The following is a 21,386-nucleotide window of genomic DNA, read 5'->3' as shown; positions in this document are numbered from 1 at the left end:
AAAACTATACCAGAAAACCATTGACGAGTTTGCTTTCATTCATAACATTTTGTTGAGGCAAACTAACTATTTTCATTTATAAAGAAGCATTACCCTAGAACAGTACAAATGATCCCACCAAAATTCCAAAATGATTTGTGTTATGTGGTTATAAGCATTGTGTATAAGTTTCATAACATTTTGTTGAGGCAAACTAAAGTTAGATAACTGAAACGAACATTCAGCAATGTTTATGTTACTGAAGGGGCATTACTGAAGAACGGTAAAAGTGATGCCACACAGTTTCGAACTTGATCTGAATTATGTGGTAATAAGCATTGTGTATAAGTTTCATAACATTTGGTTGTGTCAAACTAAAGTTAGAGAACGGAAACCAACTTTAGGACGTACTAGCGGACGGACGGACAATTGTAAAACTTAATGCAATCGCACAGAGCCGTGACATCAACTGAGAAACATACATCTCTATAAGAAAGAACTAACCGTACATCATAATCCAAACGATTACCGTACATCATAATCCAAACGATTACCGTACATCATAATCCAAACGATTACCGTACATCATAATCCAAACGATTACCGTACATCATAATCCAAACGATTACCGTACATCATAATCCAAACGATTACCGTACATCATAATCCAAACGATTACCGTACATCATAATCCAAACGATTACCGTACATCATAATCCAAACGATTACCGTACATCATAATCCAAACGATTACGAACTCAAAGTTCCATCAAAGAACAGTATATTCAAGAGAACAAAGAATTTATTTGCAACAATAAACTTTACCGTAAAACCTTTGGCGTGCCTATATAAATATATATGGATTGATCAGCAGCATCTGCGTTAGCTGTGGTTCATATGTGTTTCCCGTTTCTCATTTGTTTTTTTTTATATAGATTAGACCGTTAGTTTCCCGTTTGAATGGTTTTACATTAGTAATTTTTGGGGGCCCTTTATAGCTTGCTGTTCGGTGTGAGCCAAGGCTCCGTGTTGAAAACCGTACCTTGACCTATAATGGTTTACTTTTATAAATTGTGACTTGGATGGATAGATGTCTCGTTGGCACTCATACCACACCTTGGTATATCTACTTACAATGTTTGTTGTTCTTTAAAACATTTTATGACAATTACGACAAAGATACAAAATGATAATGACTTCCAGATTTATGATGGCTGGATTATATATTCCAGACATGTAGAGGAAATACACGAGCTATAATATAACTGTGTACCGCACTTGAAGTACACCTACGTATTTTCCCGTAAAGAAACAATATTCCCAGACACTGTCATATACAAAGGAGAAAGATTTTTAAAAGGCATGCTAGACATTAAAACCTATATCAAACCAACTGAAACATTTCAGTATCTGCTCAGACACAGCTCAAAAACAGAGAGTGTTTTCAATGGATTTATCAAGGGGGAAGTATTGAGGTAATGGAAATTGAAGCTTTTAAAAATACGCCTAATTAAACAAGGATATAAAATATATGAAATCAACGAAATTGTTTATCAAACTCAAAATATAGAAAGGTAAAATTTGCTTATACACCGCCAAACGAAACGAGAGCAACCACTTGTTGTAATGTTAACACAAGTCGACCCATATATACAAAAACTATAACCTATAATAATGAAACACAGAAATCTTATTTCCCAATACCCTGACTGCGTGAACATGTTTATTCATCAGTCCATTATAGCTTATTAAAGACAAAAACTTACAAGAACTATAATTATCGAAGCATAAGCTATTATAATCAGATCGACTTTTCACTTTTCACAATACAATACGATTTTGAGAAAAAATCAACTTCTATTTTTATCTTACGACAACCGGTGTATGAATGTAACATACGAAGTAAAACAACAGGCATATAATACAACAAATATCACTGGCGGATCTAGGCAATTTTCATAAGTGGGGGCCCACTGACTGCCTAAGAGGGGACCCGCTCCAGTCACGCTTCAGTGATTCCCTATATAAGCAACCAAACTTTTTCCCAAAAAGGGGGGACCCGGTCCCCTGCCCCCCCCCCCCTAAATCCGCTTTGTTGATGAAGCCAGATTCACCAAAACACGACAGAAGCACCGGGCCTTACATTTTTTATCATGGGTTAGCTCGGATGTGTTTATTTAAAACAATGTCAGCAGTAACTTCAAATTCAGTCGTTGTTCATCTTGGTCAGTAAGCAGTAGCTTCCAATTCAGTCGCTGTTCATCTTGGTAAGTAATCAGCAGCCTCTAATTTAGTAGTTGTTTATCTTTGTGAGTAAGCAGCAACTTCCAGTGCAGTCGTTGTTCATCTTGGTAAGTAAGCAGCAGCTTCCAATTCAGTTGTTGTTCGTCTTGGTAATTAAGCGGCAGCTACCAATTCAATCGATGTTTATCTTGGTAAGTAAACAGAAGCGTCCAATTCACTCGTCGTTCATCTTGGTACGTAAGCAGTAGCTTCCAATTCAGTCGTTATTCATCTTGGTTAGTAAGCAGTAACTTCCAGTTATGTCGTTGTTCATCTGGTTAGTAAGTAGCAGCTTCCAGTTCAGTCGTTGTTCATTTTGGTAAGTGAACAGAAGCTTCAAGTTCAGTTGTTGTTCATCTTGGTACGTGAGCAGAAGCTTCAAGTTCAATTGTTGTTCGTTTTGGTAAGTGAGCAGAAGCTTCCAATTCAGTCGTTGTTCATCTGGTACGAAAGCAGCAGCTTCAAGTTCATTTGTTCATCTTGGTAGGTAAACAGAAGCTGCCAGTTCAGTCGTTGTTCGTCTTAGCAAGTAAGCAGCAACTTCAAGTACAGTTGTTGTTTATATTGGTAAGTAATCAGCAGCCTCCAATTTAATCGTTGTTCATCTTGGTAAGTAAGCAGAAGCTTTCGGTTCAGTCGTTGTTCGGTTTAGTACGTAGGCCGCAACTTCAAGTTCAGTCGTTGCCACGGTTCATCTTGGTAAGTAAGCAGAAGCTTCCAATTTATTCGTTGTTCGTCTTAGTAAGTAAGCAACAACTTCAAGTTAAGTTGTTGTTCATCTTGGTAAGTAAGCATCAGCTTCCAATTCAGTCGTTGTTCATCTTGGTAAATAATCAGCAGCATCTTATGCAGTCGTTTTTCATCTTGGACGGTAAGTAATCAGCAGCTTCTTATTGAGTCCGTGTTTATCTTGGTTAGTAAGCAGAAGCTTCCTTTTCAGTAACTCTACTTTCTCATCTTCCGTACTTTGCAACTTGAGATATAAAACTACTACAATTTGTTATCGTGGTTTTGAATATTTAGGTACACACATGTATATTTAAACATCTAATAGTTGCCACTGGACGTTAATACGTAGTATTTGCGTCAAACAACGACAAAAGTTTTGGCTGCTTTGTCAGCTAGTGAAAATTTAAAAAAACCCGTTTTCCTAGATTATTTGATATCGTTGTATAGTATAAAGATGTTGTCGATGTGGTATAAAGTCATTTTGCAATGTTTTATGCGATTATCAAGAAGATTCTTGTGTTTTTCCATCCAGCTACTTCGATATATAAGGTGGATGATATTTCAACTTTTCTTTAATCATAACCTTTGAGTCTTGGACACTGTTAAGGTTCCTGTAACTACATGAATATAAAGATCTCAACTGTTTTGAATTATCAGTTTCATAATATTTCTGCTATGCTTTTTTGTAGATTTATGATAGAACAGGTTATTCAGTATTATCAAAATGTTCAGGCACACATTTTTAGAAAAATGCATTATTCTTGATAAATTCGTCTATATAAACATAATTAATTATGTAACTTCAAAGAACTGACATTTGTCAACACGACTGTGATATAAACTTAAGGGGAAAGTTTATGGAAACAAATTTAAAATATCTGATCACAAATTTGACTTCCTATAAAAATGGAGGAGCTATGTTAAGAGACATTACTTGACCCTTGGAACTGCAAAAATAGTAAAGTTACCTAGAGCGTTTCAAAAATATGTCAAATTTATTGATAAATGAACGACCCCATGAACAGATTGGATTGAATTATTTCATATTTTTCATGTCGGGACCTTTTATAGCCGACCATATATACGATATGGTTTTTCTCATTGTTGAAGGCCTTGCGGTTGCCGTTCATTGCTTACGTCCACTTTATTTAAACTTCGGTGGGTAGTTGTCCAAAAGGCAATCATACCACATCTCCTTTTTCTCATAAAGCAGGGAAATCACAACTGTTAACGGAGATGTATTGATCTTAAAATACGCAAGCTCTGTGTTGTCCTAACATATATTGCTAGATCTCTTATACTAGGTATACGGGAGAAGTAGAAAAAACGAAGAGTATCCCTTTTTCGTAAAGTTAAAGTTCTTTATTGACCCTCGAAGTAGTTTTATTTGCAAATTAATGCACTACTATGAAGCAGGCCGTAGACCTGTGCAGGCTATTATGGACAATTGGAGATATTTTAAAGCGGCATTTAGGATGCAAGACTGATTGTTTCGTAGTGATAATTATGTACACGGGAAGGACCACAGTAATTAAGATATATGGGGGATCTGAGACAAGTGCCTGAGGGAAGGACTTGTTCTATTGCGACTGAATTCAGCTCCGTTCAACGTTATCATTTTTTTTTGGTAAATGTCTTCCATTGCTCTGGTATTTCTTCTGTTTGTTTTAAATAAATAGTCTTTTATAGTGTGTTTTCAACGCAATGTCGCAAAGTAAATAAACTCATCTTGATACCATTATACTAGGGTAGAAAAATGTCTTGTTGGTGAATTGGAGACAACTCTTTCGTTCCTGAAACAAATACGAATCATCTAGTACGAACAACTGCTTTTCAATTACGGCGACCATTATAAAACTAGTTTGACACTTAATGACTGTAAAATAATATAAACAACTGTAGGGTACTTTGTTAAACGCATCTTTATATGTTGATGCCAATGGTTTGTGTCATTTACATAGCCTAATGTTTTGATGTTATTTGGAGAATTTGGTATTGATGGCAATGGTCCTTCCTGCTATAGACTAGGGGATAATTTAGAGTTTTATACGTTGTATAAACACTTGTCTAGTTTTAATATCTACATTTTGCCCCCGAGATGTCTTTTGGCTTTTTATCGTTGGGTATCTGTCACATTTATGTTTATCCCAAAATCTCACTTTATTGAATTGTCGTCTCAATAATGACGAGTCCTGATAACAATCAATATGTGTAGGCATTTCAACTGTCGCAAAAAACAGAAGAGTCCCATATGGCTCTAAACAACCCCGATTCTTTAACAAACTTGTATAAATTTTACAGAGGCTATAAATGCCATGTAGTAAATGCCTAATCAGAAATAAAATAAGACCCAAACCATAAGTGTAACCAGCAGCTTCCAATTCAGTCGTTGTTCATCTTGGTAAGTAATCAACAGCTTCCAATTCAGTCGTTGTTCATCTTGGTAAGTAAACAGCAGCTCCCAATTCAGTCTGTGTTTATCTTAGTTAGTAATCAGCAGCTTCCAATTCAGTCGCTGTTCATCTTGGTAAATAATCAGCAGCTTCCAATTCAGTCGTTGTTCATCTTGGTAAATAATCAGCAGCTTTTTATTCAGTCTGTGTTTATCTTAGTTAGTAAGCAGCAGCTTCCAGTTCAGTCGCTGTTCATCTTGGTAAATAATCAGCAGCTTCCAATTCAGTCGTTGTTCATCTTGGTAAATAATCAGCAGCTTTTTATTCAGTCTGTGTTTATCTTAGTTAGTAATCAGCAGCTTCCAATTCAGTCGTTGTTCATCTTGGTAAGGAAACAGCAGCTTCCAATTCAGTCTGTGTTTATCTTAGTTAGTAATCAGCAGCTTCCAATTCAGTCGCTGTTCATCTTGGTAAATAAACAGCAGCTTCCAATTCAGTCTGTGTTCATCTTGGTAAATAATCAGCAGCTCCCAATTCAGTTGTTGTTCATCTTGGTAAATAAACAGCAGCTTCTTATTCAGTCTGTGTTTATCTTAGTCAGTAAGCAGTAGCTTCCAATTCAGTCGTTGTTCATCTTGGTAAATAATCAGCAGCTTCTTATTCAGTCTGTGTTTATCTTAGTTAGTAATCAGCAGCTTCCAATTCAGTCGTTGTTCATCTTGGTAAAAATAATCAGCAGCTTCTTATTCAGTCTGTGTTTATCTTAGTTAGTAATCAGCAGCTTCCAATTCAGTCGATGTTCATCTTGGTAAATAAACAGCAGCTTCCAATTTATGTAATTTCTCCAGGTCACAGTGGCACCAATAACAACTATGTTTTGTCAATAACTTGGTATATATCAGGTTAATTAATGTAAATGTGTATTCATGGTTTTTTTTGTTGTTTAAATGTACTTTAATCATTCTAATCATTTTCTGTGCTTTATTTTGTAATTCATTTGATTGTATAGCTCAAATTTTGGGCACCATGATTGGTTAATAAAATGATCTATCTATCTATCTATTCAGTCTGTGTTTATCTTAGTTAGTAAGCAGAAGCTTCCTTTTCAGTAACTCTACTTTCTCATCTTCCGTACTTTGTAATTTGAGATATGAAAGTACTACAATTTGTTATCGTAGTTTTGAATATTTAGGTATACACATGCATGTTTAAACATCTAAAAGTTGCCACTGGACGTTAATACGTAGCATTTGCGTCAAACAACGACAAAAGTTTTGGTTGCTTTGTCAGTGAAAATTAAAAAAAAAGAAGTGTTCCTAGATTATTTGATTTGATATCGTTGTAAAGTATAAAGATGTTGTCGATGTGGTATAAAGTCTTTTTGCAATGTTTTATGCGATTATCAAGAAGATTCTAGTGTTTTTCAAAGAAGGAATTCAGAGATTTTTTATCAGCTTTCGCTCTTTTGATCCAAGATTTGCAGTAAGGTAAAAAGAAGTTGCTGATTCCACCCAGCTACTTTCATAAGGTGGATGATATCTCAGCTTTTCTTTAATCCTAACCTTTGAGTCTTGTACACTGTTAAGGCTCCTGTAACAACATGAATATAAGGATCTCAACCGTTTTCGAATTATCAGTCTCATAATATTTCTGCTAGGCTTTTTTTGTAGATTTATGATTTATGTGACTTCAAAGAACTGACATTTGTCAACACGACTGTGATATAAACTAAAATATCTGATCATAAATTTGACTTCCTATCAAAATGAAGGAGCTATGTTAAGAGACATTCCTTGACCCCTGGAACTGCAAAAATAGTAAAGTTACCTAGAGCGTTTCAAAAGTATGTCAAATATATTGATAAATGAACAGATTGGATTGAATTATTTCATATTTTTCATGTCGGGACCTTTTATAGCCGACCATATATACGATATGGTTTTTCTCATTGTTGAAGGCCTTACGGTTGCCGATCATTGCTTACGTCCACTTTATTTTAACTTCGGTGGGAAGTTGTCTAATAGGCAATCATACCACATCTCCTTTTTCTCATAAAGCAGGGAAATCACAACTGTTAACGGAGATGTATTGATCTTAAAATACGCAAGCTCTGTGTTGTCTTAGCATATATTGCTAGATCTCTTATACTAGGTATACGGGAGAAGTAGAAAAAACGGAGAGTATCCCTTTTTCGTAAAGTTAAAGTTCTTTATTGACCCTCGAAGTAGTTTTATTTGCAAATTAATGCACTACTATGAAGCAGGCCGTAGACCTGTGCAGGCTATTATGGACAATTGGAGATATTTAAAAGCGGCATTTAGGATGCGAGACTGATTGTTCCGTAGTGATAATTATGTACACGGGAAGGACCACAGTAATTAAGATATATGGGGGATCTGAGACAAGTGCCTGAGGGAAGGACTTGTTCTATTGCGACTGAATTCATATCAGCTCCGTTCAACGTTATCATTTTTTTTTGGTAAATGTCTTCCATTGCTCTGGTATTTCTTCTGTTTGTTTTAAATAAATAGTCTTTTATAGTGTGTTTTCAACGCAATGCAGAGACATACATTTAAGAGAAATTTCGCAAAGTAAATAAACTCATCTTTATACCAGTATACTAGGGTAGAAAAATGTCTTGTTGGTGAATGGGAGACAACTCTTTCGTTCCTGAAACAAATACGAATCATCTAGTACGAACAATTGCTTTTCAATTACGGCGACCATTATAAAACTAGTTTGACACTTAATGACTGTAAAATAATATAAACAACTGTAGGGTACTTTGTTAAACGTATCTTTATTAGTTGATGCCAATGGTTTGTGTCATTTACATAGCCTAATGTTTTGATGTTATTTGAAGAATTTGGTATTGATGGCAATGGTCCTTCCTGCTATAGACTAGGGAATAATTTAGAGTTTTATACGTTGTATAAACACTTGTCTAGTTTTAATATCTACATTTTGCCCCCGAGATGTCTTTTGGCTTTTTATCGTTGGGTATCTGTCACATTTATGTTTATCCCAAAATCTCACTTTATTGAAATGTCGTCTCAATAATGACGTGTCCTGATAACAATCTATATGGGTAGGCATTTTGACTGTCGCAAAAAGAGTCCCCGAATATATGTATATATACATATGGCTCTAAACAACCCCGAGTCTTTGACAAACTTGTATAAATTTTACAGAGGCTATAAATGCCATGTAGTAAATGCCAAATTGAAAATAAAATAAGACCCAAACCATTATTAACTTGGGACAGTCATGACTTGGTACATCCACATTGAATTTGAATTGTTTGCTAGCTTGCACATTTATATTAATGTATCATATGTTTCTGATGTTACTTACGATAAAAACAATTTACAGATACCAAATTCATAACCATTTAATGAAAGTTGTGAAACTTTTTTCATCGGACGAAAACATAAATATCTAGGTTTAAAAAAAAAGGGAAAAACGATCTTTGGCATAAATCATTTTCTTACAGAATTTAGGTAAAGGTGAGTTTCTGTCGCAGTTAATAAAACAAAAGTAAATATCTTACCATTGATAGTACTTAAAAAATCCTTGGTCTGATAAGCCTTATATGAAGATGCATGCAAGCATCATTTAAGATATTTTTTTTGAAGTGTAGCATTAATTTTATTTGGTGTTACTTTTGAGATCGCTATTATTATATTATTATTATATATCGAGAATTTTTATACTAGTAACCCTTCTTGTCTTTAAATTTCCTTGTTATTTTTGGGACTATTAGTATTTTTTGTAATAGTCCCAGCCGGGTTATTTCTATCAATTTCAAAACTGAAGAACGATAAAAATGTTCTCGGAAAGGGTGCACAGTTATAAATTATTTTATTTTGATGCTAGTTTTAATGAGATTCGCGTTAATCCAATTATATGTTTATGTGTGACATGTGTATAACTAAGCTAATTGGATTTACGGATTATAGTAATAAATGAACATTGAACACCTTTGTTTGATCACGTGATGACACTTTTCTATTGATACGCCATTCCTTCCTGCGCCCAGGTAAAATTAACACATAATAAAAATCGGTTTATTACTTTGTTAATGGGAATGACATTTCGAACATGTAACCATCTCCTTCTGGGTTTGAAAATAATTAATAAAAGAGGACGCAATCGTTTCGATTAAAATATATCTCCGGGTAGGAGGTCAATTGAACAGCCGTCAATTTCTTTGATGTGTGTCTGCCAGCCATATTTTGTAGTGATTGGAACTGATCAGTGTATTTCTGTGACGAAATGGCGGTATTTATGATCAGTGACACATTCTATTGGGACAAGAAAATGTGATAAGGTAACATTTCGAATATAATATTCAACATCCAGATGATAATTCTAAACCAAACATTATTTTTCATTCACGCTTTACATCGGATTTACCTGTAAATTATTAGACACGCTAAATGTGCATAGTGAAGTAACGGTAGAGACGCACCGGTAAATAATTCAGCATGGATGGCTTTTCCAATATCTTGAAGAAATGTGCATTATACATATGTGTGAGTTTGATTTTAAACACATCTTGTATTTATTGTATTCTTATTAAAGTGTCGGATCATTTAATACCTGGAACAAAAGTATTTGATTCACAACACGGGAAAGGATGGACTTACTCTATTTACAATGAAAATTTAAGAGATTTTACAAATGACCTTCTTGTCATAAATTCAAACACAGGTGCAGTTTATTTGAATAAACCTGTAAATTGTGAACAATATGACAATCCAATGTATTATAGTATTTTATCTAAAAAGAGTTCATATTTACATAAGTCATCTAATATATCTAGAACTCCCTTAAAGTTAATATTGGAAGGACAAAAGTGCAAAGTTCCAAATCACAGAAAATTTGGAAGACGGAAAGTTAGTGATGTTCATCAAATTGAAATACAGAAAAAATTTAAAAAGTGCTTTTCACAGTATCAAAATATATTAACCCTGATGGACTTAACTTCATTCAATCATCAAACTTGTAAAATTTTGGATGTCAGTTTTGACAGCCCGTTTTATTCATTCAACACAGACATTGGTGCTATTTTAACAACTAAGGAAATTTGCTTCAAATCCTGTAACATAACATTATTTGGAAATGTTCTCGTATCTTGTCAAAACGAATTGGAAATGGTTCCAATAAGCATTATACTTCAAAATATGCAAGATTCAGGCAACTTTGATGTAATGTCGTTTGAAGAAATTAATATGAAGTTTAATGTTCATCGACGATTTCGCAGACAAACTCAAAATCAAGAGCCTTCATTTGCCCAACAACAATACATAGCAAATGTAAAAGAGGAGCAGAATCCAGGAGTAACGGTTATATCAATAATAGCTACCGACCCAGACTCAGGAGACGCAGGTACTTTAACATACACAATGAGTGCTCAGTCAGACCAGAGAAGTGACGAAATGTTTGCAATAAATCCAATTACAGGAACTGTTAATACAACCAAAAAACTTGATAGAGAATCAATCTCTACTCATTATTTTAAAGTTGTGGCAACAGATAATGGCCAGCCTCAGAGAAATGCTTATACCTTGCTTATTGTTAAGGTAATTGATGTAAATGACCATAAACCTGCTTTTGATCAAAATGTATATTACCAGAATTTACATGAAAATGTACAACTTGGAACAACGGTAATAACAATACGGGCTACGGATGGAGACCAAGGAGACAACGCTGTCATTACATACAGAATTATAAATCCAACAGGCAATAATGACGCTTTTATGATAGATCCTTCATCTGGAAGTGTAACAACAAAACAAATGATAGACCGGGAAAAAATAGATGCTTATCAGTTGTTGGTTCAGGCTATAGACAACGCTGATGTAACATCAAGAATGTCATCAACAGCAACACTTAATTTAAAAGTTTTAGACGAAAATGATAATAAACCTGTGTTTAATCAGTCGTCCTATACTGTAACCATTTCTGAAGATCACAATTATAGTAATGATCCAGTGATTGCTACTGTGCTCGCTACAGATATGGACTCTGGAGTGAATAAATTAATCACATATGACATCATAGGAGATACTGGAAATACTTTCAGTGTGAACAGAAATACTGGTCAACTGTCACTTCTTCGGTCCCTTGATTATGAATCAAAAAAGGAATATGTTGTAAATATACGAGCAACTGATGGAGGTTCTCCCCCAGAAATAAGTACAGTTACTGTTACCATTGACGTGAAAGATGTTAATGACAATGATCCTGAATTTTACTCTGCACCTTATCAAGAATCTGTGTTGGAAAATGTAGCTATAAATTCTTCTGTTGTATTTGTAGCAGCACATGATGCTGATTCTGGCGAAAACGGAGAAATTGAATACAGCATTATAAACATGCCTGTTAACTTTCCTTTTCGAATAAATCCCAAGAATGGCGAAATAATAGTGAAGTCTGCATTAGATCGAGAAGCTGTTGAAAATTACAATTTTGTTGTTATGGCGAAAGATAAAGGAAATCCACGACGCTCTGCAACAACAAATGTACAGATAACCATTCGAGATGTGAACGATAACAATCCAAAGTTTGTTAAGAAATCTTACAATGCAAGCGTTCCAGAAGATGCACCAATAACACATAGGATACTGAATGTGATGGCCACTGATGCTGATGCAGGTGAAAATGCTCTCATAACATATTCTATTTACAGTGGGGATAATCTAGGGATGTTTAGAATAAGCCCATCAAATGGAGAAGGATTAATAACACTAGCTGGGAAATTGGATTTTAAGGTCCAGGGTCAGTACATGTTGACCATTCGAGCAACAGATTCTCAAGGACTGTTTGACACAGCAGAGGTTACAATAAAAGTACTCGACACCAATCAGAATCGTCCAGAATTTCAGGGAACACCTTACACATTTCAGGTTGATGAAAATACACAAGTTGGTAAATCAGTATACAAGGTCTTAGCCTTAGATAAGGACAGTGGTGAAAATGCTAGAATTTCATATCGGCTTCATGATACAACAAACTTTGCTATAGAAGCCAATACTGGGGTTATAACCACCAGGGTAACCCTAGACCGTGAAGTAATGCAGGGTACAACATTTGTTGTCACAGCTAGTGATCATGGAATACCTGCTCTAACAGCCACAACAGATATTCAAGTACATATTGGAGATGTCAACGATAACGCACCAATATTTAACAAGAGGTCTTACATTGCTGCTGTTAGTGAAGATGTCACTGTCGGGACTCTAGTGGTTGAAATTTCAGCAAGTGACAAAGATATTGATCAAAATGCTAAGATTCTTTATACTTTTGATAATGGCAATAGTGGCAATGGAGATTTTGAAATCGATGGTGGATCTGGAAAAATAAGAACGGCCAAACTTTTAGATCGTGAAGTTGTTCCAGTTTATCATTTAAAGGCATATGCAAAAGATCTTGGTGTACCATCTCAATCCACTGCTGTAAATATAACCATCAATATCCAGGATGTCAATGATAATAGTCCAGACTTTGGCCAACAAGAGAAAGAAATATATGTTCCAGAAAATACTCCCATCAAAACTGTAATTGATTATTTTTCTGCAAGTGACCCTGATGAAGGAGCTAATGCTATAGTAGAATATGAAATTCAAAACACATTGGATTATAAATTCTTTGAATTGGATTATAAACATGGAGAGCAAGCAAAGCTGAAAAACTTAATAAAGTTTGATTATGAATCTAACCGAAAACGCTATCAAATTGAAGTACTCGCTACATCTACACCTTTTTTTAGCCGATTGAAGATAAATATAAATGTTCAGGATGTCAATGACAACAAACCAGTACTAAAAGACTTCTCAATTATCTTCAACAATTATAACGAAAAGTTCATTACTGGAGTTATTGGTCGTATACCAGCCTATGATCCAGATGAATCTGACCGAAATAAATTAGTGTATAATTTCACAATGGGAAATGAAGCCAACTTTTTACATCTTAACAGTACTACAGGGGAAATAACTCTGGATGATCGTTTAAATTCTGATATTCCAAGGAATGGTACCCTTAAAGTCAAAGTTTCTGGTGAGTATTAAAAGTATTTACAATCATTGCAAGAATACATATAGCTAGACTAATTACAATGAATTAGCTGCTCTTAATGTCATTTACATGAAGTGCTGAAAAAGATGCTTTTTTTCATTTTGCAACCGCATTCTATGACATATATATTTGAATTTTAAAAAATACAGTTGAAACAATTGAATCATTTTTCAGTTGATTTTATATATATTGCAAGTGAGACAGGCTCATTAAGCTGTGTTTAATGTTTCACTTTAGTTGGATGATGAAATTTGGTATGATTGTGGTGCAAGAAATTCACAAAAAAAATGGATGTATGATTTTCAAATCATTCTGACTATTTTGTATTTGCATGCATGGTTGTCAAAAATTACAAATATGGCACAACATTGGAAGTATCAAATTATTTTAGTCAGAAGCAGACTATGTTATATTATGCAGCCTTATCAAATCTATCAACTGGTTGAACAAGTTATCTACAGTCAAGTGAGCCGTTAAGATTGTAAACAAACAAATTTATCATTAAAATTTGATTTCTTAAACCATTGAGACAAGAAGATTTACACAGGAAATATTTAACAGGTTAAAAATTCAGGCAAATATTTAAATATTGACCCCCAGAACAATTTGGCATGAAAACTGTTGACAGCTATATATAATATAGATGACCCCTTCAAAGATAGAGTACTTTATCAAAGTGTATTTCAATCGTAGTGGGATGTGATGACATGTAAAATGATTAAAAGATTTGTCTATCAATAATTTTGTACAGATTGAGCAAGGTAGACAAACTTGCAGTTGATGATATTTGAAAATAATAACAAAAATGCATGTTGTTAAGGACAATTACCAAACAATATTGTACAGCTTGATTTCTGATTAAATTTGTCTTAAGGATATATATAATATGCTATTTACCACCTCAAATTATTTGGACATCAATGACCGTCCTACATGTAGTAACATTGATATTGAAGGAAAGTATATATTTGGACAATTTTAAAATATGTATGTACATGTAGTATATTTACAGTAAACTTATGTTTTGAAAAATATTTTTATATCAATTAACAGATACATTAATTGTTTGAGACTTTCTTGATTTTGTTGACATAAATAATTTCAATGTTTACCTTCTATAAATTCAATATGCATGTACAGTTTTATATACTTAATGGCCTTTATAATTAGTTGATTTTAAAGATTAATATATGAAAAGCATACAGTCATATGGCATTTACTTTGTTTACATTTTTGAATGGTAGGTTTTAATTGTATTCCAATCTTGAGAAATAATTGTTTACCTATATTGTAGTTCAAATGACCGTGACAACCCTTTTGTTATATTAATAAGGATAATAATAAAATTAAAAGTCATGTCTTTGTCTGACCTGGAGCCACACTGATTTAAATACAAATGTTAAACAATTGACAGCTCATTTTGACATGTTATAAAGTCTCTACAGCTACAGTATCTAGTTAAAGCCTTCAGCAAAATTTGTAATAATTTAATTTTCTTACTTAGTATATGTCTGCTAATTGATTTTTTTGTAATAAATTTAACCTTGTTAAGCGAGTTATGTCAGAATGTTGTATAGTTTTATTTGCCTGTTAGTAATAAAGTGTCAGACAGACTTCGTTTTAATTAAAGTTTTTAGTTTTGTTAAAATCAGAAGTCAAATTATGGCATTTTATTATTTTGATCCGAACTGTTAACAAAACAAATAAACATGAACCATGATTGAAAAAAGAAATCATTTTCTAAAATGCACAAAATCTACATTATTGAAAAAAAAGAAGCTGATGATATTTTTAATCAAGGCATAATTTCCCAATGCAAGTGCATGACAGTGGGGCATAGTAAAAATGATTTCCCCTGTGTGTACACTCATATTCAGGTGACCATATGATGGGTTTATATTGATTTAAAACCTAATAAGACCTAGAAACTGATACATGAATCAAGTATTAGTGGATAATACCACAATTTATATCCTTAAAATGCTCAAGAAAATTGATCGACCACTGTTAGCCTACATAAGGATCAACAATTTTGTGGGATTCTTGTGGTGTCATGATTCATACTACTTTCAAAGGAAATTGATTTTGAAGATCAACGAAATTGTAATATTAAATCCCTGTGATAATGTTAATTTTTGTAGGTTTAGTGTAGAATTGATATATAACTTTGAACTTTTTATCTAAATGGTTGATAAACTACAGTGTATCTATGTTCACAATTGTTTCCTGTTCTTGATCTCCTTTGGTTGTGCAAGAAATACATATTCTAAGCAAGTTTTGTGATTGTCCGTCAGACCCTATTACATTTTCGAACAAAACTGAATGCTACATTGTATACACAGTGCATTTACATTTCATGAGGCAAAAAATGTCTGTGAGAAAAAAAAATAATCATTATTGTTAAAGAAACATTAAAAACTTTACACCTCTTTCTAAATTTGAACCAAAACTCAGAAGGCACTTAAAGTTTCATTTGCATAAAAAGTCAATTATGCATATTTTGTCTGCAATTTGATCATATTTGTAGAGACAGTACATGTTAAGACATATGTAAACATTATATCAAAGCAACTTGAAGTTGAATAAATCTGCTACATGTATTTAATTCTTATAACCCTTGTATCTCTTTGGAAGCAACCACTATGCTACTCTTTCTGGTATTTATGTACATGTAAAAATGAAGCTTACACCTTCCATTTGAAATTTAATTTGTATTTGGTTGATTGAATATTGTATCTACATGTAGCTCTTTTTAAGGATGTTTGCTTGTCATGTTTTGGAATTTTTGTCAGATTTTCGAAATCCTCTGGTTTTATCCATTTGAATGCCTTAAAAAATTTTGCCCATGAACCCCCATTTTTCTTTTTATAAATCTTTTACATGTATAATTTTAAGCCATTTGTAAAAGTTTTATAAAATTTTATTTATTTTATAGTAGTTTTTGAGAACTCTAAGTGGTCAATGATGAAGCTATGAAAAATCAAGAGAGAACATTTTCCCGCCAAAATTCCAATGGCTTATATCTCGAAAACAAGCACATTGACCCCTATATTTTTTTTGCTTTTTTTATTCCTCAATTAACCCCCTATCAATATATACTAGTTTTATGGAAAGCTATTTATTTTGAAACTGAGCAGCGAACTTCCTTAAGGAAATCAAATTGTGTCCTAACTCATGATTCAAGATTTTAAATTAAGGCATTAAATTTTATTACAAACTTGTTATGATTGGAAGAACCTATTGGATTGTTAAAAGTTTCAAAATTTGCTTAACTTTGTCTAATTTGAACAATAAAAATCAAATAGGTATTCATCCAGTAGAAATGTAATACTATTGAAACTTAAATTTAAAGAGATTGGTGGCATTTTTATTGAAATTAGCTGATGGTGATATTGTTAGATTCTATATCAGATATTGTTTTGGTTGTATTGAAAATTCAAGTCTGCTGTACATTTTTCCAGCACATGTCATACTTATTCAGATCATAAAATAAATAGACCATAGGCCACTGACTGTCATACCTTCTATTGTGCGTTCACATATTGGGAGTCTTTTTGTGCTCAAAATTGTGGACAAAAGTTTAAAAAACCATTTTTGAAATTTTCACAAGTATTTCAGTGGTTTTATCATGTTTATTATGCTCTAACGAACAAAATCTTTTGTCACAATTCAAACATATTTTACTAGTCTGTGTATTTAAATATTTGCGAATGCATGATTTATCAATGTATGATAAATAGAAATAAAATTTGTTTCTTCAGACCGTAAATCTATACGAACATGGAGAATCTCTTAGTTTGAAGAGCTGGCAATAATGAGGTTTATTTTTACTTCGTGATATACCGGCGAAACTCATGCCCCTTTTAATTCGTTGCTGATAAACTCGTGTAGATCCAGGACATAAGTGCTATAAGCCATTTATAAGGGTTTGACTACCTCTTCTTCTGGTATAATGGCCTACCTGGAGTATGTCTTAGTTTAGCCAGCTTTCAATAGTTGTTTTTTAGACTTAGGGATATACAAGAGTATTCCCCTTGCCCTCTGTTGACCAACACCTACGGGTCTAGGATATTAGTGCTTCGAGCCATTTTAGAGGTAATGCGATATATTGTAAAAGACATGAAATTTCATGTACAAATCATTTAAATATTTGCGAATGCATGATTTATCAATGTATGATAAATAGAAATAAAATTTGTTTCTTCAGACCGTAAATCTATACGAACATATATATATATATCCAGATAGTTTTTGTAAAACTTTAACTTCGGAAAGCATTCGATACTGTATCAAGATCTGGTTTATGGGAAAAACTTCAATTGAGTAATATTAAAGGGAAGTGCTTTAAAGTTATTTTTAATATGTACCAAGGAATCAAATCATGTGTAAAATATAATGAATGTCAGTCAGATTTTTTTCCCTGTTTAGCAGGTGTAAGACAGGGGGAGAATTTATCGCCGTTTTTGTTTTCAATTTTTCTTAATGACTTAGAAGATTACTTTAAGAATCTAGATGGGATTCCACTAGAAACTGTTAAAGAGAAGTTTCAAAGTGAATTGCACATATTTTTTGAATTATTTGTTATATTATATGCCGATGATACTGTAATTTTATCTGAAACAGAAGAAGGTATGCAGAGATCATTAAATATTTTTCAATCATACTGTGAAAAATGGAAATTAGAAGTCAATTTAAATAAAACAAAGGTGATGATTTTTAGAAAGAGAAAAAGTAAGAAGAAATTTAAATTTTTATTACAAGACAAAGAACTTGAGATTGTCGAAAAATTTTCTTATTTAGGTGTTATCTTTAAATATAACGGTACTTTTTTAGATACCAAAAAGAAACTAATTGATCAAGCACATAAATCGATGCATTTTATACATAGAATTGTTAGAAACGAAAACATTCCTATAGATTTACAACTGAAATTATTTGATTCCATGATAGAACCCATTCTTTTATATGGTTCTGAAGTTTGGGGTTTTGAGAATTTGAAAATTATTGAACAGATGCATTTGAAATTTTGCAAAAGAATTTTAAAAGTTAGAAATACTACACCCAATTTTATGGTGTATGGAGAATTAGGAAGATTCCCTCTGCAAATTCGAGTTAAATGTAGAATGATTTCGTATTGGTGTAAAGTTGTAAACAATAGCAGTAAACTCAGTAGTTCTTTGTACAGGCTGATGTTATCACTGAAGAATCATGGCCATTATGTTTTCAAATGGATTGACTCTGTCGAATCAATATTTAACAACACTGGTCTAGGATATATTTTCATGAACCAAATTGGCTTTTGTGATAAAACTTATCTCGATCGTATATTGAGTGATCAGTTTATTACCTCATGGTTTAGCGATATAGAAAATTCATCCCGGGGACAATTTTATGGGTCATTTAAAAAGGACTTTGGATTAGAAAAATATCTGATCAGACTATCTGAACAGAATAGAGGGTGGATAACTAAATTAAGGACATCGAACTTACGTATTCCAATTGAGACAGGCCGTTGGCAAAATATACCTAGACCAGAGAGAATATGTACTTTATGTCATAAATTTATTGGTGATGAATTTCATGTTTTATTTGTATGTCAACATGATTCTATTGTTAATTATAGAAACAAATACTTACCTAAATATTATACTATTAATCCTCAATATATTAAAATGGAAGGATTATTGTCCATATGTAATATGGAGGTCTACAAACGATTGTCATATTTTATTAAGAAAATTGCTTGTTTATTCTAAAATATTTACCATTATTATTGTATTTCTATGTGTTTAGATAGTACTGCATGCTCATTTCGTCATTCAATTGTTTATGTATTATACTTTGACCTCATGTTACACATTTATGTGTCTGAGCGTTATCAATAAATCTTGAAATCTTGAAATCTTGGTATTATAAAGATAAAAAGCATAATTACATTCTTGTAATCCTATGAATTTAAATCTTAAAGAGGCAGTTTACAAACATGTACAGGATATACAAGATATTGGATTTTTTTCAAAGACCTATGAATTGATATTTATTTTAGAAAAATGATGATGTACTTGAATTCAGGTTGTAGATTACCTTTATACAATGATTTGGCAATATATAGAAATGGTCTAGACTTGATTTAACAACTATTTTGGTAAAATTCATTCTTTCTTTTGAGGATATGATTTATAGAATGCTTACATATGAAGAATACATTGTATATAAGGAAATGTAGTACAATGTATAATGGCCAATGAGACAACTATCGACCAAAGTCTGAACTTAATAAAGTGGTGAATTAAAAGCAACTATTGAACACTTTACAGTGTTAAACATAAAATAATACAGTCAGGCCAAATAAAAATATATGTGTGGTTCCAGTAACCCGACCGACCCTAGTTAAAACCCCCCGACCCTAGAATTTTTTTTTCATTTCTTAAAAATAAATTTTCAAACGATCAAATTTTGAGGATTGTGAATTAAAATAATTAAATTCATAGATTTCTGTCATCTGAATTTCCATCACAAGTATCTGTTATGGCTAAAATGCAAGAATTCATAACAGAATGCAACAAAATTAACTAAAAACGTATCATGGCTGTTTATTTTACAACCACACACATGTAAAAATGTCGGACTTCCGGTTGGGGCGTGTATAATAAGGGAAACAATTTCGATAAACACACGATTCTTTTCCGGATTTTGACATTAAAAAAAAAAAAAGAAAAAAAAAAAAAAATTGCTGACCTACCGACCCTATTTTTTAAAAGCATGTAACTGGAACCACACATATATTTTTATTTGGCCTCAGTATCGAATGGTCAGCTATAAAAGGCACCAAACATTGACTCTTAATGCATATACAGCCTTTTAGAGTTGTTATGAAACATGATGATGAACTTTTCATTTCACTGCATTCATGTAACAAGAATATTGGTGTTAGTTAATTGACAGTATTGGGTATCTCAGCTACCTTCAAGGGTTGTAGAGGTGAATCTTTGGGAACTTTACCAAATATTTCATTTTTTTAATCCATTTAAACGTTGAAGAAGTGGTCACCGTAGGTTTAAAGAATTGGAACACTGATTCCAGGAAATCTCTGATGCTTGGATAAGATTTCCAATCACAATGGATATATTATGCTCTGGTTTTTTGAGATTCCTTAGTCTTGTAATCTTGAGGGTGATAGTTTTTTTTTAATAATTCTGTTCAAATACTTAATCTTTACAGTTTTTCAGATGATAATATTTATAGTCAGTTTGCACTTGAAAGATTTTTAATTTTGTAAATAGCATTGTGATTGATCTGCAACATTTAAATATTGTATTCATATATTTATCAGATGTAGACCTATTTTCATATGACTCAAATATCTTTCATAAACCTTAAAGAATGTAGAAATAAAATATGTGAAATTTTAGATTGGTACAAAGGAAAATATCAAACATCAAGTTTCAGTCATGCTTTTCATTTTCTATAATTATTAAATGCTCATTTACAGTTTTTAGACTGTCACATTTAAAAAGCTAATACATTTGTCAAATGTATTTAAACCTGAATCCTTTCATAAATCTTAAAAATAAAAATTAAAAAAAGAGAGTTTTAACCGGAAAATAGCAGCCAGTTGGTCAGGAATATTCAATAATTGTGTCATTTTGACATAGAATTTAATTGTCATTTTGATAATTTTTCTCATTGAGTTTTAATGCTCTCTTCGTCCTCCTTTTAATCCTGAAGGGGCTACATGTCTGCCCTGTCTAATTGGCATGCCCCTTTATTTCCTTTTGCAATGTAAATTTCCCACCATATATCTGGTTGGACCAACCTATTATAACTGAATTGTACTATCCTGAATATGCATACCCTTAAGCCATGAGACATTAAACTAGCAACAATCAACTCCTTCATTCTGGAAAGTAAATGAAG

At 32.7% G+C, this 21,386-nt stretch overlaps 1 protein-coding gene across 8 annotated transcripts in view; it reads left to right on the top strand.

The window, feature by feature from the left end:
- Window positions 1-9,407: 9,407 nt before the first annotated feature.
- LOC139483507 (cadherin EGF LAG seven-pass G-type receptor 2-like) overlaps window positions 9,408-21,386 on the top strand; it is a 55,643-nt gene continuing 43,664 nt past the window's right edge. For all 8 annotated transcript variants that reach the window (XM_071267566.1, XM_071267573.1, XM_071267543.1 and 5 more), the window contains exon 1: window positions 9,408-13,451. In XM_071267566.1, coding sequence (XP_071123667.1) covers window positions 9,872-13,451 — 3,580 coding nt within the window. In that variant the 5' untranslated portion in view covers window positions 9,408-9,871. The remainder of the gene's footprint in view (window positions 13,452-21,386) is intronic.

The sequence above is a fragment of the Mytilus edulis genome, chromosome 1 (genome assembly GCF_963676685.1).
Source record: "Mytilus edulis chromosome 1, xbMytEdul2.2, whole genome shotgun sequence".
Lineage (NCBI taxonomy): Eukaryota > Metazoa > Mollusca > Bivalvia > Mytilida > Mytilidae > Mytilus > Mytilus edulis.
Note: the sequence above shows the minus strand (reverse complement) of the source record. Positions and strands in the feature narration are given on the sequence as shown.